At 40.8% G+C, this 17,194-nt stretch overlaps 1 protein-coding gene across 2 annotated transcripts in view; it reads left to right on the top strand.

Moving 5' to 3' along the window:
* ACD (ACD shelterin complex subunit and telomerase recruitment factor) overlaps positions 1 to 17,194 on the top strand; it is a 174,876-nt gene that overhangs the window by 27,721 nt on the left and 129,961 nt on the right. For both annotated transcript variants that reach the window (XM_063923065.1, XM_063923066.1), the window contains one exon: positions 905 to 995. In XM_063923065.1, the coding sequence (XP_063779135.1) occupies positions 905 to 995 (91 nt within the window). The remainder of the gene's footprint in view (positions 1 to 904; positions 996 to 17,194) is intronic.

The raw sequence follows: 17,194 nt of genomic DNA, 5'->3' as shown, positions 1-17,194 counted from the left end.
TCCCCATCCTCCTACAACCTATGCCTAACCCTAACTCTCCCCATCCTCCTACAGCCTGTGCCTAACCCTAACTCTCCCCATCCTCCTACAGCCTATGCCTTACCCTAACTCTCCCCATCCTCCTACAGCCTATGCCTAACCCTAACTCTCCCCATCCTCCTACAGTCTATGCCTTACCCTAACTCTCCCCATCCTCCTACAACCTATGCCTAACCCTAACTCTCCCCATCCTCCTACAGCCTATGCCTTACCCTAACTCTCCCCATCCTCCTACAGCCTATGCCTTACCCTAACTCTCCCCATCCTCCTACAGCCTATGCCTTACCCTAACTCTCCCCATCCTCCTACAGCCTATGCCTTACCCTAACTCTCCCCATCCTCCTACAGCCTATGCCTTACCCTAACTCTCCCCATCCTCCTACAACCTATGCCTTACCCTAACTCTCCCCATCCTCCTACAGCCTATGCCTTACCCTAACTCTCCCCATCCTCCTACAGCCTATGCCTTACCCTAACTCTCCCCATCCTCCTACAGCCTATGCCTAACCCTAACTCTTCCCGGCATACTTCCGTTAAGGATACTGACTACCAGGATTCTGGCGCTGGGCATTCTCAGCAGTGTTTGTAATCTTCTGGCCGTCTGTATACTAACTACATCCCCATCATAGTCCCACTTATGTATTTGTATTGCGCCTTCATTTTATATTTACTTTAATTGTTGAGATGTCTATTGCTGTCCATGCAAACAGTGATTAGGACTGGCTATTTTACACCTGATACAATGTATCTTTTGTTTTTGGTGTATTTAATGCAGATGATTTAGTCCAGGCTATAAGATGGGAGTCATGCAGCAATACTGGTACATGCGGCACACTCAGGTGTTTCTGTTGTTTTCTTATTTCAGGGAAGATGAGCACTTTACAGTTGCCGATATCAAGAACAAGCTAATCATCTTGAAAAAGTTCTCTGTGTGTTTTACAGCAGTGGAAGAACTTGTAAGTGATTATCTAGGATGTAGTCATTGTAAAGCAATATAGATTCAAATGGCTTGAATTGTTGAATTGGATTGCGTCATTCTTTGTTGAATTTAATCGCATCATTCTTGCAATTTTCAAAATAAGAATGTTTTTTTCTGCAGTTATGGCTAATGTGGCTATGCCCGTTTATATAACCTCCTATGGCTATGGCTGGTCAAAATGCTTTAAGCCATTTAATATAGTTTTTTTTTTATACTGTATTTATTTATTCATTTATATTAAAATAAAATATGTACTTTAATAAATTCGAGGACTTCTAAACATTTTATTAAATGGTAACATTATTCCTTAGACAAATAATTCATTACATTTTGTAGTCAATTAAGTGTTGTGACATAGGGCCTAATTCAGTAAGGCCCGCAAAAGTACTGAAATCGCTATTTGCAAGGTCTTCAACTGCGATCGCAGTCTAAGGCCTGGAGGGGGTGGGGGAGGCGTCGACGCCACTTTTTTTGGCGACAACGCTCTGTTCAAGGAGCGCTGTCTGGAGAACGCAGTAGTGTCCGGACCGTTGCTGTGGCGGGCCGCAGTGGCTGCGTGACGTCACACGCAGCAGCTGCAGTCCAAAGGATGACGGCTCTCCGACTGCCTACGCAGCTAGTTACCTTACGCGGGGGCTACCTTTAATCGTGGGCGCATCGCTATCTTGCATGTAAGTGGGGGGAGGGCAGGGCCGACCCAACGCATACGCGGGCTACGCAGCCGCGTTGAGCGCCAGGCAGTAGAGGGTGCTGCTGCAGACAGTGAGTCACAGTGACTCACTCTCTATAGCAGTGGTGACCAGCAAGCGGCTCGATCCGCTCCCGGCCACCGCTGCCCATCGCACTCTGAGGTCTCCAGCGGCTACTGCTGTGAGGCCCCTCCGTCTACAGCGGCGGTGTCTATCTTAAATTCGGCGCCGGCCCGTGTGCCAATCAAGGCTCGCGTACCGGCAGCTAAGGTTCCTGATTGGCTGCCGGACCGCGAGGTCTAATTGGCTCACGGGCCGCTGCCGAATTTAAGATAGACACCGCCGCTGGAGACGGAGGGGTAGGAGAGGCACGCGCTGCGCTCTCCTCCCCTCACACCAGCAGCTGAAAAGAGGTGAGCAGCACTTTTTTTTCGGTGGGGGGGGGGCGAGGCACTGGGGGCATGTATATCAGCAGTGGGGGCATATCTGGCACTGTGGTAGGTACATGTATCAGCACTGTGGGGGCATATCTGGCACTGTAGGAGGCACGTGTATCAGCACTGGGGGCATACCTAGCACTGTGGGGGCATGTGTATCAACACTGGGGGCATATCTGGCACTGTGGAGGCATTTGTATCTGCACTGGGGGCATATCTGGCACTGTGGGGACATATATATCTGCACTGGGGGCATATCTGGCACTGTGGAGGCATGTGTATCTGCCCTGGGGGCATAACTGGCACTGTGGAGGCATTTGTATCTGCACTGGGGGCATATCTGGCACTGTGGGGATATATGTATCTGCACTGGGGGTATATCTGGCGCTGTGGGGACATGTGTATCTGCACTGGGGGCATATCTGGCACTGTGGGGACATGTGTATCTGCACTGGGGGCATATCTGGCACTGTGGGGACGTGTATCTGCACTGGGGGCATATCTGGCACTGTGGGGATATATGTATCTGCACTGGGGGCATATCTGGCACTGTGGGGATATATGTATCTGCACTGGCGGCATATCTGGCACTGTGGGGATATATGTATCTGCACTGGCGGCATATCTGGCACTGTGGGGATATATGTATCTGCACTGGGGACATATCTGGCACTGTGGGGATATGTATATCTGCACTGGGGGTATATCTGGCACTGTGGGGATATGTGTATCTGCACTGGTGGCATATCTGGCACTGTGGGGATATGTATATCTGCACTGGGGGTATATCTGGCACTGTGGGGACATGTGTATCTGGCACTGGGGACATCAGTCATCCACTATCTCCATGTCACCCTGCCTCAGTCACCCACCATCTCCTGTCACCCCTGCCTCACCAGTAACCTATTATCTCCCGGTCACCCACTATCACCCTGTAACACGGGGAGTACAATTGTGTAGCCACACCCCTTTCTTGCAAAGACCACACCCCTTTTATCCCATCAACGGGGGCCAAAATAGATTTTTGTTTACAAAACAAAATAAGCTTGGGCCGGCCCTGGGGGCCTGGGGGGGGGGGAAGGGGGGGTGAGTGGACCTGGCATGCGGGCGGCCTTGTCCTGTGCTGGGACGCCCCCCCCTCTTCCGCATGTTAGAGAAGTGAGTTGTAGTTTCGCGATTTTTTGCAAAACTACAGCTCAGGATGAATTAGGCCCATAATCCAGTATTTCATCTTGTAAATGGTCAGAATGCTTTTTTAATATTTATAATACTATAACAAAATAAATATGTTTTGAAGCCATTTAGGGCAATTATTATGACCTTATTATGACTTTTAAACTCTTAACAATCTGCAGTTTATATAACCTTGTTTACATAAGTATTACACATGTGCAGTACATCCTAAACTTTATCCTAGGATAGTAATATTTTATTATGGGAATATTTTGAACAGAAAATATTGTGTTGTGCAATTAAAATTAATATTTGTCTGGTATTTGTTCTAGTACAGTAGCTTTATTATTTTTATTATTAATAATTATATAGCGCCACCATGTTCCATTCACACAGCTAGGGTCCAGAGTTGTCTTAAAATAGTAAAGCTGAAGCTTTCCTAACCTGTGTAATTTGGTTAAAAAATTTATAAATGTCTTAATCATGGTGGTACAGGTTCCTCCTCCGCAAATAATTACAGATATCTGAAGCTGGTACTGGATAAAGTAAAACTCTGTTTCAATCCAGATACCTTTTTTCTTATTTCTGCAATGTTACAGTATTGACCCTGAACTGGATTTAAGTAAGGTAAGGTAGAGACTGACCTACGCATTTGATATGGCAGATAGGCAGTATATACTGTATGTAACCAATGATTATACCGCTGTTGTGATGCACACTACTGAAGGCTAGTTACCAGGTTAGGGTTTCCATTGCCAACCTTATGGTACATGTACCCCATATTCAATGTTTCCTTCAGCCTACACATTATAGGATGCATAGTATAAATCAGGGTTCTACAAAATTCTGTGGGTAACAACAGAAGGGCATTTATATAGTGATTCCAAATCCCCACAAAGGGGGTCATAAGGGGGAGTCTGTGAAATTGGGGAACGGATCACTGTGACCTGACATTAGAAGTGTCTAATGGGCGGTTATTGATTTATGGTGTAGAAATAATGAGGTAGCAGGGATAGGGAGGGAGGAAGACTTAGGGGGAGGGGTAGAGATGAGCAATAAGGAGGGAGAATAGGAGATGGGATAAATTACAGCTTTCTGATGAAAATGAAGAGGTTATTGGTGATTGTGTCGAGTGGGAAATAAAACCTGCCTGTGTACAGTATGTTATCCATATGGCAATGATTTGTATTTCTCATACGTCCTAGAGGATGCTAGGGAATGCTTCAAGAACCATGGGGTATAGACCGGATCCGCAGGAGACATAGGCACACTCTAAGACTCCGATTGGGTGTGAATTGGCTCCTCCCTCTATGCCCCTCCTTTAGACCCCAGTTTAGATTCTGTGCCCAGTGAGACTGGTCACACACAGGGGAGCTCTACTGAGTTTCTCTGAAAAGACTTTGTTAGGTTTATTATTTTCAGGGAGATCTGCTGGCAACAGGCTCCCTGCTTCGTGGGACTGAGGGGAGAGAAGTCAGACCTACTGAGTTCAAGGGCTCTGCTACTTAGGCTACTGGACACCATTAGCTCCAGAGGGTTCGATCACTTGGTGCGCCTAGCTGCTTGTTCCCGGAGCCGCGCCGTCACCCCCCTCACAGAGCCAGAAGAAAGAAACCGGGTGAGTACAAGAAGAAAAGAAGACTTCAGTGTTGAGGTATCGCAGCGGTCACGCTGCGCGCCATGATACCACACACACAGCGGCACTGGCAGGGTGCAGGGCGCAGGGGGGGCGCCCTGGGCAGCATGAACACTTAAGTTTTTAAACTGGCAAATATGTATATTATAAGTGCCTAGGCACTAAATATAGACCCCCGCCAGTATAATTCTGTAGATTTGAGCGGGACTGTAGCGCCCCGGTGAGAGGGCGTGGCTTAGCCCTCACAGCTCTTCCAGCGCCATTTTCTCCTCACAGAGACACTGGTCCTTCCTAAACACTGCTGTATAGATCAGAGTGGAAAACGAGGGGGGGGCACAGTGGTTTGGTGTAATAAAAATTGTAATAAAAACACTATCATGGGCGCTGGGGAAAATGAGCTGGTAAACTCCTTCTGTGTTTCCATGACAGAATGTACTGGGGTCTATCCCTTATAGCCAGTGTAATGTCGGTGCGTGTTTGGTACACGTGTGTCAGCATATTTGAGGCTGAGGGCTCTGCCACAAAGGGAATAACTATGTCGGTGCTGTCGACTCCTAATGGTACTTGGTACATGTAAATATGTCAACATGTCAGTAGAGGTATATTTTTCCCAAGAGAAAACTATATGGGAGACACAGACGTGGGGGGGGTCCCTGTCGGCACCAACAATATCTGACTGGGTGGATATGGACATGATAATATGATGTATATCAGATAGATCTATACCTATATGTAATATGTATGTATAGTATAATTATATAGGTCTGTGGCATGATCACAGACGTGATAATATTATGGAGGGAGTCGTATTCATAGAGTAGATTTCTCTTAGACCCCTCAGGGGTGCAAAAATGTTATTTTGCCCAGTTACTACTCCCTGAGATCGACTCGAAAATCTCTTAGGTCGACCATGTTTCCTGATCCTCAAAAATTGGCTTTCAGTACCTGTTCACACACATTAGAACGTATTAACGTCACTAGAGACCTTGCTGTTCCTGAGAAAAAATATATATGTGCATATATATATATATATATATATATATATATATATATACACACAAAATCTGAGGGTGCTAGTGACTTAATTCAGACAATCAATAAAATTTAAAATTTATTCTTAAAATTCAATGTATAACTCTACTTCATCTTTTCAAATAACATAGTTATCATACAGGATGGATACAACATCAAAAAATTTCAATATACACCAATCAGGTTTTTGCTCAGTTACAGTACCCAATTCAAATATATACCAATCAGGTTTTAATCAGATGTAGAACCCAACGCGTTTCGTCCCTTAGGACTTCTTCAGGGGTATTAGATCTGATTGAACAGAAAAAGTACAATGACTTACAATTACAATACATAGATGAATAAAACCATCCAGACCCATTGGTTAGATACAAGCATTCCATATAATTTAGACTAGAATTAATATAATTTCCTTTTCAATAGTGCCCATATATAGTGAAATGGCATAATTTGGACTATAATGCAATAGCTATTTCGTTAGTGCCAGTATATAGTGGAGATAAAGCAGGTGTGGTGAACTAAGTGATGAATAGGTATACATACCAACATAAGTCTGAGGCTAATAACTCCAGACGGTATCCATAATGGTGAGATAAAAAAAGAGCCTACACCAAAATCGGACCTATAGTGAAAATGATTTTACATTGTATGTGGGTGTTTCTCAGAATTAATCACCCATGTGACAGAAATATTATTTCATATACATACCTAATAGACTCATTGGATAGAAACCAGAGAGAATTCCTTTGACTGTTATTTATAAAAACAGTCAAATATTGGTGAAGTAGGTCTATAGAATTAGATCAGGCCTATAATAGAAAAAGTTATACTCAAAAGGGGGAACCCACTTAATGTTAGGACCACCATCGTGATAATAAATATTTTAATACATACCCATATACTAGGTGCTTTACACACCACTGGATAGATATAAGATTTTAGTTGGCCTCAAATCATGTAGTTTGAGTGCCTAGAAACATTATAAATTCATAATCAAAATTCTGAATCCATAATATATAGCAAATAATAAATTAATATGTATCAAAAAACCAATAGGTTGGATTCACAATATATACACAAATACAATCAATCCAATAACCCTAATTATATAGAGATATTGAACCCCAGAGTAGTAAAACTTACTTCAGTACTGCCACCTCTCACAAAATCCAGTGCATAACGGGAAGTGGTGGTGATCTACTTATTTATACCCCCTACACAGTGACCTCATTTCCTCTTAATTCTAATTGGTGGGCAATATGCTCCCTATATACCTAAATTAAGGTGTCCGAATCTGGAACCTCATTCCCCAACATGTGCTAGTAGTGCGGCATATGTTAACTGATATAGTTTCTAGTCTAGAATCAGCGTGGAAACGCATGTATTTAACATGCGTTCCACGGCCGGGTATCTACTTCCGGTATCTGCGTTCCACCGCCGTCACTTCCTGACTGGCGGGGAAACACATCTCAGAAGGCAAGCGTCTATAGCAACGAGATGTAACCATATTTTAACGCATTGCGGAGGTTATCATCATACCGCGACAGCCGGAAGTTTACTTCCGGTGTTTGCGTTCCAACTCTGTCTCGTCCTGGCTAGCAGAATCTAACCAGAATGAGGCGGGCATCCACTATTAAAAAATGTGGACATCAACTACTGCGTACCATATGTTGCCATGGTGCCGCCGAGGGGAGGGGAAATAAACATAGCTTATCATTATATGAAGGTTGCCATAGAGACTATTGGTGTAATTATAACGGTTGCTATGACAGCCTTTACAGAGTTGCTGGTATTCCTTAATTAGACGATCTACCAGTGACTACGATCACCATGGCAATGAAAGCAATTGCCATGACAACCGGTACTCAGGATGCTATTATTACTAAAACAGACGATAAGGTTATTTTAACAATCGCCATAGCGATCAGGCAGTATATTCAATAACGGCCTGATCACACCTATGCAGTGCTATTAGTATGGTCCTTATCTAACATCAGTTGTCGATGTACACTGGCTAATACCCCAATTGTCACTTTAGCGGAATTAAGTAGAGACTAATATTACATCTTATATTAACCAAACCTTACATTACTTCCCACTCATACCCCTTATCATAGGTGATATATATTATACCCCTTATTATATCAACTACTCTAAAGGTTCAATACCTCCACATTTACAATAGAAAAAAACTAGTAGTGCCCTATTGAGCTCATGGGTCTAATACCTGTAATTATGGACCTGTATTAATATAGACTTAAATTAAAAAAACAACTAATCATACACGTAACCCACGGCCTATGATGACATGTCAACTTCTTCACACAGAACATAAATCAAATAAACGAAGCAATATCAATCCCTTCATTCAGGCCAAAGGGCGTTAACGTATTCATAGTATATATCCAAAAACTTTCACGTTTTGAGAGTGCTAGTTCCCTGCTGCCCCCTCTTTCAAGTTCTTTGACAGTTTCCAATACGCTAAATCTAAAATTTGAGATTAGAACTTCTGAATTGTGCTTGTCCGCATAGTGCCTCGGTAGACTGTGTGTTCTTACATTATTTTTAATATTACGCATATGTTCTTGCACTCTTAGTTTCAATTGTCTCTTTGTTTTCCCTATATAAACTAAACCGCAACTGCAGGATATTTTATATATGACAAAACAACTGGTGCAAGTGATAGCCTCATCTAGCGTAAAACGTCTTCCTGTGTCAAGTTTGAATTCAAACTTGGTACGGTCCATGAATTTACAACAAATACATTTCTGACAGGGATAACAACCCGATTTCTTGTCTGCCAGGAAATTCTTTTTCCCTAAATTAGACGTTTTCTTTTGTTGTTGAAATCTACTTGGAGCAATTCTACTTTTAAGATTGGTAGATCTCCGAAACACCACCTGTGGTTTCGCTGGTAAGTGGGAACCAAGTATAGGATCTTTCTTGAGTAATCCCCAATGACGGTCAAGCACTTTTCTAATTAAATGGTTCTCTTTATTGTACTGTGTAAGAAATGGTCTGATACGCATTTTCTTCTCCATCTGGGGTTTAGGGACAAGTAGATCCAATCTTTCTCTAATAGAGGCTTTCTCTCTAGCTTCCTCAATCAAGCGAGGATCATAACCTCTCTGTAGGAAACGTTCAGCCAATACCTGGGATTGAGACCAATAATCCTGTAGCTGACTACAGTTCCGTCTTACTCTTAAAAATTGTGAATATGGGACACTTTTTTTCCACGTCGGATGGTGGCAGCTTGAAAATGGAATGTAACTATTATGGTCCACTATTTTGAAAAAGGTTTTAGACCGTATACATTCTCCTGGTATGCCTTCCAACACTAGGTCCAGATACTCGATCTGTTGTGGATCTTCTGAATACGTGAAGCGGAGATTATTATCATTAGTATTAATATATTGGATGAACTCAGGAATTATCCCAGGATTCCCTTGCCATATAATCAAGATGTCGTCTATATAGCGTTTATACAGTACTATGTTTTCCTCGAACTTCGAGCCATAGATATAACTCATTTCCCAGGCTGCCATAAAAATATTTGCGTATGAGGGGGCAAATTTAGTCCCCATAGCCGTCCCCTGGGTCTGCAGGAAAAACTTTCCATTATATTCAAAGAAGTTATGTTCTAATATGAATCTTATGCATTTCAAAAGAAACATAACTTCTTTTTCTTCCATTGCTGAGTTAGTAGTTAAGGCTTTTTGTACCGCTTCCATTCCCTTAGAATGGGGGATACTAGAATACAATGCTTGAATGTCTATGGTAATCCACACCATATCAGAGGACCACACCAGATCTTTAACAATATTAAGTACAGATGCAGAGTCTTTTAGGTGCGATTTATTCAACCGAACAAAAGGCTGTAACTTTAGATCTACATAATGTGATAAATTCGCGGTCAATGAGTCCACCCCTGCTACTATAGGTCTCCCGGGGGGGGGTTACTTTTATTCTTGTGGACCTTAGGTATATGGTAAAAGACCGGAATTAAGGGGAATCTAACCAAAAGGTAATTGTATTCCTCTATACAAATACACCCCTCCTTTAAACCTTCATTCAAAAGTAAGGACAGTTGCTCAAAGAACTCCTCAGTAGGGTTTCTATCAAGCCTAGCATATGTAGTATCATCCAGAAGTATCTTATTAGACTCGTCCATATAAGTTTGAACATCCTGTATGACTACAGCGCCCCCTTTGTCAGCCTGTTTAATTATAGTTTTATCATCCTGTTTCAATGATTTAATTGCTTGTCTTTCTTGGGGATTCAAGTTCCCCGCATATTTAGAATTGATTAATTTGATATTACGAAAATCTTCTTTAACGGAGTCATAAAAGATGTCAATATGACTTCCTCGAGATTCTACAGGATAAAACCGTGACGGTAAGGCCACCACTGGTTTAGGCTTTATCGAAGACGTAATTTCTACACAAGGATTTTTCAAAAAATGACGTTGAACCGTAAGACTACGTATGTACTTATTCAAGTCTATAAAGAGATTAAACTTATCAAGGTGCGCATCAGGGGCAAACTTCAAACCCTTATCTAGAACCGAGAGTTCTGCTGTAGATAGTTCTTTTTGGGAATTGTTGATGACCCCTGTGCCTGAAGGTTCTTCCTTTTTTTGGGGGACCTTTCGTCCACCTCTTGTTCCTCGTCTACGCCAAAACCTCTTTTTTTGGACTGAGGGGAATCTAGTCTCGTGTGGAGTTCTTCCTTCCACTGGCGGTGAGGGATGATGGGGCGTCTTTCTAATCTGTCCTCTAAAAAATGACGTCTGTCATTTTCCTCAGGAGTGGGAGACCTAAACACATCAGGCTTTTCAGTGTACCTTTCCGGTCTCAAATTCAAACGAGCTCTATTCCGTGGATTGTAATACCTCCCACTATTTTCCTCTCTTTGATGTACAGAGTCCCAATATTGGGAAGATTGTTTCCTAGGTGTAGGATACCATCTCCTTTGATAATCATCTCTATGGGATTCATACCGGGGTCTCCTTTCCGTACCCCCCCCCCCCCCCCTATGCATATTCGGTCTAAACCCCCTTCCAATGGGTTGATATTCAGTCTTTGGAGGATACCTCCTATTGACCTTCTGTGTATCTACCAAATATGCATCATTGGTACGATTATAGATCTGCCCACAGATCATCAATCGTACCAATGATGCATATTTGGTAGATACACAGAAGGTCAATAGAAGGTATCCTCCAAAGACTGAATATCAACCCATTGGAAGGGGGTTTAGACCGAATATGCATAGAGGGGGGGGGTACGGAAAGGAGACCCTGGTATGAATCCCATAGAGATGATTATCAAAGGAGATGGTATCCTAGACCTAGGAAACAATCTTCCCAATATTGGGACTCTGTACATCAAAGAGAGGAAAATAGTGGGAGGTATTACAATCCACGGAATAGAGCTCGTTTGAATTGGAGACCGGAAAGGTACACTGAAAAGCCTGATGTGTTTAGGTCTCCCACTCCTGAGGAAAATGACAGACGTCATTTTTTAGAGGACAGATTAGAAAGACGCCCCATCATCCCTCACCGCCAGTGGAAGGAAGAACTCCACACGAGACTAGATTCCCCTCAGTCCAAAAAAAGAGGTTTTGGCGTAGACGAGGAACAAGAGGTGGACGAAAGGTCCCCCAAAAAAAGGAAGAACCTTCAGGCACAGGGGTCATCAACAATTCCCAAAAAGAACTATCTACAGCAGAACTCTCGGTTCTAGATAAGGGTTTGAAGTTTGCCCCTGATGCGCACCTTGATAAGTTTAATCTCTTTATAGACTTGAATAAGTACATACGTAGTCTTACGGTTCAACGTCATTTTTTGAAAAATCCTTGTGTAGAAATTACGTCTTCGATAAAGCCTAAACCAGTGGTGGCCTTACCGTCACGGTTTTATCCTGTAGAATCTCGAGGAAGTCATATTGACATCTTTTATGACTCCGTTAAAGAAGATTTTCGTAATATCAAATTAATCAATTCTAAATATGCGGGGAACTTGAATCCCCAAGAAAGACAAGCAATTAAATCATTGAAACAGGATGATAAAACTATAATTAAACAGGCTGACAAAGGGGGCGCTGTAGTCATACAGGATGTTCAAACTTATATGGACTAGTCTAATAAGATACTTCTGGATGATACTACATATGCTAGGCTTGATAGAAACCCTACTGAGGAGTTCTTTGAGCAACTGTCCTTACTTTTGAATGAAGGTTTAAAGGAGGGGTGTATTTGTATAGAGGAATACAATTACCTTTTGGTTAGATTCCCCTTAATTCCGGTCTTTTACCATATACCTAAGGTCCACAAGAATAAAAGTAACCCCCCCGGGAGACCTATAGTAGCAGGGGTGGACTCATTGACCGCGAATTTATCACATTATGTAGATCTAAAGTTACAGCCTTTTGTTCGGTTGAATAAATCGCACCTAAAAGACTCTGCATCTGTACTTAATATTGTTAAAGATCTGGTGTGGTCCTCTGATATGGTGTGGATTACCATAGACGTTCAAGCATTGTATTCTAGTATCCCCCATTCTAAGGGAATGGAAGCGGTACAAAAAGCCTTAACTACTAACTCAGCAATGGAAGAAAAAGAAGTTATGTTTCTTTTGAAATGCATAAGATTCATATTAGAACATAACTTCTTTGAATATAATGGAAAGTTTTTCCTGCAGACCCAGGGGACGGCTATGGGGACTAAATTTGCCCCCTCATACGCAAATATTTTTATGGCAGCCTGGGAAATGAGTTATATCTATGGCTCGAAGTTCGAGGAAAACATAGTACTGTATAAACGCTATATAGATGACATCTTGATTATATGGCAAGGGAATCCTGGGATAATTCCTGAGTTCATCCAATATATTAATACTAATGATAATAATCTCCGCTTCACGTATTCAGAAGATCCACAACAGATCGAGTATCTGGACCTAGTGTTGGAAGGCATACCAGGAGAATGTATACGGTCTAAAACCTTTTTCAAAATAGTGGACGCTAATAGTTACATTCCATTTTCAAGCTGCCACCATCCGACGTGGAAAAAAAGTGTCCCATATTCACAATTTTTAAGAGTAAGACGGAACTGTAGTCAGCTACAGGATTATTGGTCTCAATCCCAGGTATTGGCTGAACGTTTCCTACAGAGAGGTTATGATCCTCGCTTGATTGAGGAAGCTAGAGAGAAAGCCTCTATTAGAGAAAGATTGGATCTACTTGTCCCTAAACCCCAGATGGAGAAGAAAATGCGCATCAGACCATTTCTTACACAGTACAATAAAGAGAACCATTTAATTAGAAAAGTGCTTGACCGTCATTGGGGATTACTCAAGAAAGATCCTATACTTGGTTCCCACTTACCAGCGAAACCACAGGTGGTGTTTCGGAGATCTACCAATCTTAAAAGTAGAATTGCTCCAAGTAGATTTCAACAACAAAAGAAAACGTCTAATTTAGGGAAAAAGAATTTCCTGGCAGACAAGAAATCGGGTTGTTATCCCTGTCAGAAATGTATTTGTTGTAAATTCATGGACCGTACCAAGTTTGAATTCAAACTTGACACAGGAAGACGTTTTACGCTAGATGAGGCTATCACTTGCACCAGTTGTTTTGTCATATATAAAATATCCTGCAGTTGCGGTTTAGTTTATATAGGGAAAACAAAGAGACAATTGAAACTAAGAGTGCAAGAACATATGCGTAATATTAAAAATAATGTAAGAACACACAGTCTACCGAGGCACTATGCGGACAAGCACAATTCAGAAGTTCTAATCTCAAATTTTAGATTTAGCGTATTGGAAACTGTCAAAGAACTTGAAAGAGGGGGCAGCAGGGAACTAGCACTCTCAAAACGTGAAAGTTTTTGGATATATACTATGAATACGTTAACGCCCTTTGGCCTGAATGAAGGGATTGATATTGCTTCGTTTATTTGATTTATGTTCTGTGTGAAGAAGTTGACATGTCATCATAGGCCGTGGGTTACGTGTATGATTAGTTGTTTTTTTAATTTAAGTCTATATTAATACAGGTCCATAATTACAGGTATTAGACCCATGAGCTCAATAGGGCACTACTAGTTTTTTTCTATTGTAAATGTGGAGGTATTGAACCTTTAGAGTAGTTGATATAATAAGGGGTATAATATATATCACCTATGATAAGGGGTATGAGTGGGAAGTAATGTAAGGTTTGGTTAATATAAGATGTAATATTAGTCTCTACTTAATTCCGCTAAAGTGACAATTGGGGTATTAGCCAGTGTACATCGACAACTGATGTTAGATAAGGACCATACTAATAGCACTGCATAGGTGTGATCAGGCCGTTATTGAATATACTGCCTGATCGCTATGGCGATTGTTAAAATAACCTTATCGTCTGTTTTAGTAATAATAGCATCCTGAGTACCGGTTGTCATGGCAATTGCTTTCATTGCCATGGTGATCGTAGTCACTGGTAGATCGTCTAATTAAGGAATACCAGCAACTCTGTAAAGGCTGTCATAGCAACCGTTATAATTACACCAATAGTCTCTATGGCAACCTTCATATAATGATAAGCTATGTTTATTTCCCCTCCCCTCGGCGGCACCATGGCAACATATGGTACGCAGTAGTTGATGTCCACATTTTTTAATAGTGGATGCCCGCCTCATTCTGGTTAGATTCTGCTAGCCAGGACGAGACAGAGTTGGAACGCAAACACCGGAAGTAAACTTCCGGCTGTCGCGGTATGATGATAACCTCCGCAATGCGTTAAAATATGGTTACATCTCGTTGCTATAGACGCTTGCCTTCTGAGATGTGTTTCCCCGCCAGTCAGGAAGTGACGGCGGTGGAACGCAGATACCGGAAGTAGATACCCGGCCGTGGAACGCATGTTAAATACATGCGTTTCCACGCTGATTCTAGACTAGAAACTATATCAGTTAACATATGCCGCACTACTAGCACATGTTGGGGAATGAGGTTCCAGATTCGGACACCTTAATTTAGGTATATAGGGAGCATATTGCCCACCAATTAGAATTAAGAGGAAATGAGGTCACTGTGTAGGGGGTATAAATAAGTAGATCACCACCACTTCCAGTTATGCACTGGATTTTGTGAGAGGTGGCAGTACTGAAGTAAGTTTTACTACTCTGGGGTTCAATATCTCTATATAATTAGGGTTATTGGATTGATTGTATTTGTGTATATATTGTGAATCCAACCTATTGGTTTTTTGATACATATTAATTTATTATTTGCTATATATTATGGATTCAGAATTTTGATTATGAATTTATAATGTTTCTAGGCACTCAAACTACATGATTTGAGGCCAACTAAAATCTTATATCTATCCAGTGGTGTGTAAAGCACCTAGTATATGGGTATGTATTAAAATATTTATTATCACGATGGTGGTCCTAACATTAAGTGGGTTCCCCCTTTTGAGTATAACTTTTTCTATTATAGGCCTGATCTAATTCTATAGACCTACTTCACCAATATTTGACTGTTTTTATAAATAACAGTCAAAGGAATTCTCTCTGGTTTCTATCCAATGAGTCTATTAGGTATGTATATGAAATAATATTTCTGTCACATGGGTGATTAATTCTGAGAAACACCCACATACAATGTAAAATCATTTTCACTATAGGTCCGATTTTGGTGTAGGCTCTTTTTTTATCTCACCATTATGGATACCGTCTGGAGTGATTAGCCTCAGACTTATGTTGGTATGTATACCTATTCATCACTTAGTTCACCACACCTGCTTTATCTCCACTATATACTGGCACTAACGAAATAGCTATTGCATTATAGTCCAAATTATGCCATTTCACTATATATGGGCACTATTGAAAAGGAAATTATATTAATTCTAGTCTAAATTATATGGAATGCTTGTATCTAACCAATGGGTCTGGATGGTTTTATTCATCTATGTATTGTAATTGTAAGTCATTGTACTTTTTCTGTTCAATCAGATCTAATACCCCTGAAGAAGTCCTAAGGGACGAAACGCGTTGGGTTCTACATCTGATTAAAACCTGATTGGTATATATTTGAATTGGGTACTGTAACTGAGCAAAAACCTGATTGGTGTATATTGAAATTTTTTGATGTTGTATCCATCCTGTATGATAACTATGTTATTTGAAAAGATGAAGTAGAGTTATACATTGAATTTTAAGAATAAATTTTAAATTTTATTGATTGTCTGAATTAAGTCACTAGCGCCCTCAGATTTTGTGTGTATGTATTATTCATGAATCCTTGCTGACGAAGGGTTCTTCTAGAGGAGCTGCTTGTATTTATCCCGAGCGCAACTTGATACCATTTCTGTGTGTATATATATATATGTGTGTGTATATATATATATGTGTGTGTGTGTGTATATAATATATATATATATATATATATATATATATATATATATATATATATATATATACAAAACAGATACTCTCCCTTTTGCGCTATTAAACAGAAAGGTAGAAAGGATTGGGTTAAGGCTGCCAAATTCCACTAAGTCCCTTGTTAGGAGGGACTAAAAAGATACAAATATGTGCCAGTAGAGGAATGGGCGCACTTGGGTTGTTTTTCCACCCAATATTCAACGGGGAAAAACAGCAGTCTCCCTAAGATATTTACTCCTAATTTGTGAGCATAAAACCACATTTAACATGTTCCATGTAAAATTTATTACAACATAAAAGCAATGATACAAAACGGTATAGTATCTCTTCTTGCAGATAACACCATATAGTACAGAGGACCAGTTGAAATAACTTTGATAGATTCCTCCTTCTCCTTTGACAATTCGGAGATTTGATGTTTATGAACAAATAACCCGACGCGTTTCGTCTTACTCTAAGACTTCATCAGGGGTATGTCTAAAAATATATATAAAATATTTATATCAGAATCTTATCCTGATTAAAACAATAATATGAGGGAACATGTCAATAAACGAGGAAAAATGCAAGACAGAACTTAAAACATGGGCAAAATATACAAATATATATATAAATATGTGAGGAAAAAATATACATACACATATGGTTTAACATACAAGGAGGATGATCTTAACATATCCATGGAAAACAATTATGTGATACAATCTCAGAACAAAGAATTCACAATTATACCAAAGAGAAAGAAATAGACATATAAAGAGGAGTTCAT

This window comes from Pseudophryne corroboree, chromosome 5 (assembly GCF_028390025.1).
Source record: "Pseudophryne corroboree isolate aPseCor3 chromosome 5, aPseCor3.hap2, whole genome shotgun sequence".
NCBI classification, from domain to species: Eukaryota; Metazoa; Chordata; class Amphibia; order Anura; family Myobatrachidae; genus Pseudophryne; species Pseudophryne corroboree.
This window is presented reverse-complemented; position numbering and strand designations above follow the sequence as displayed.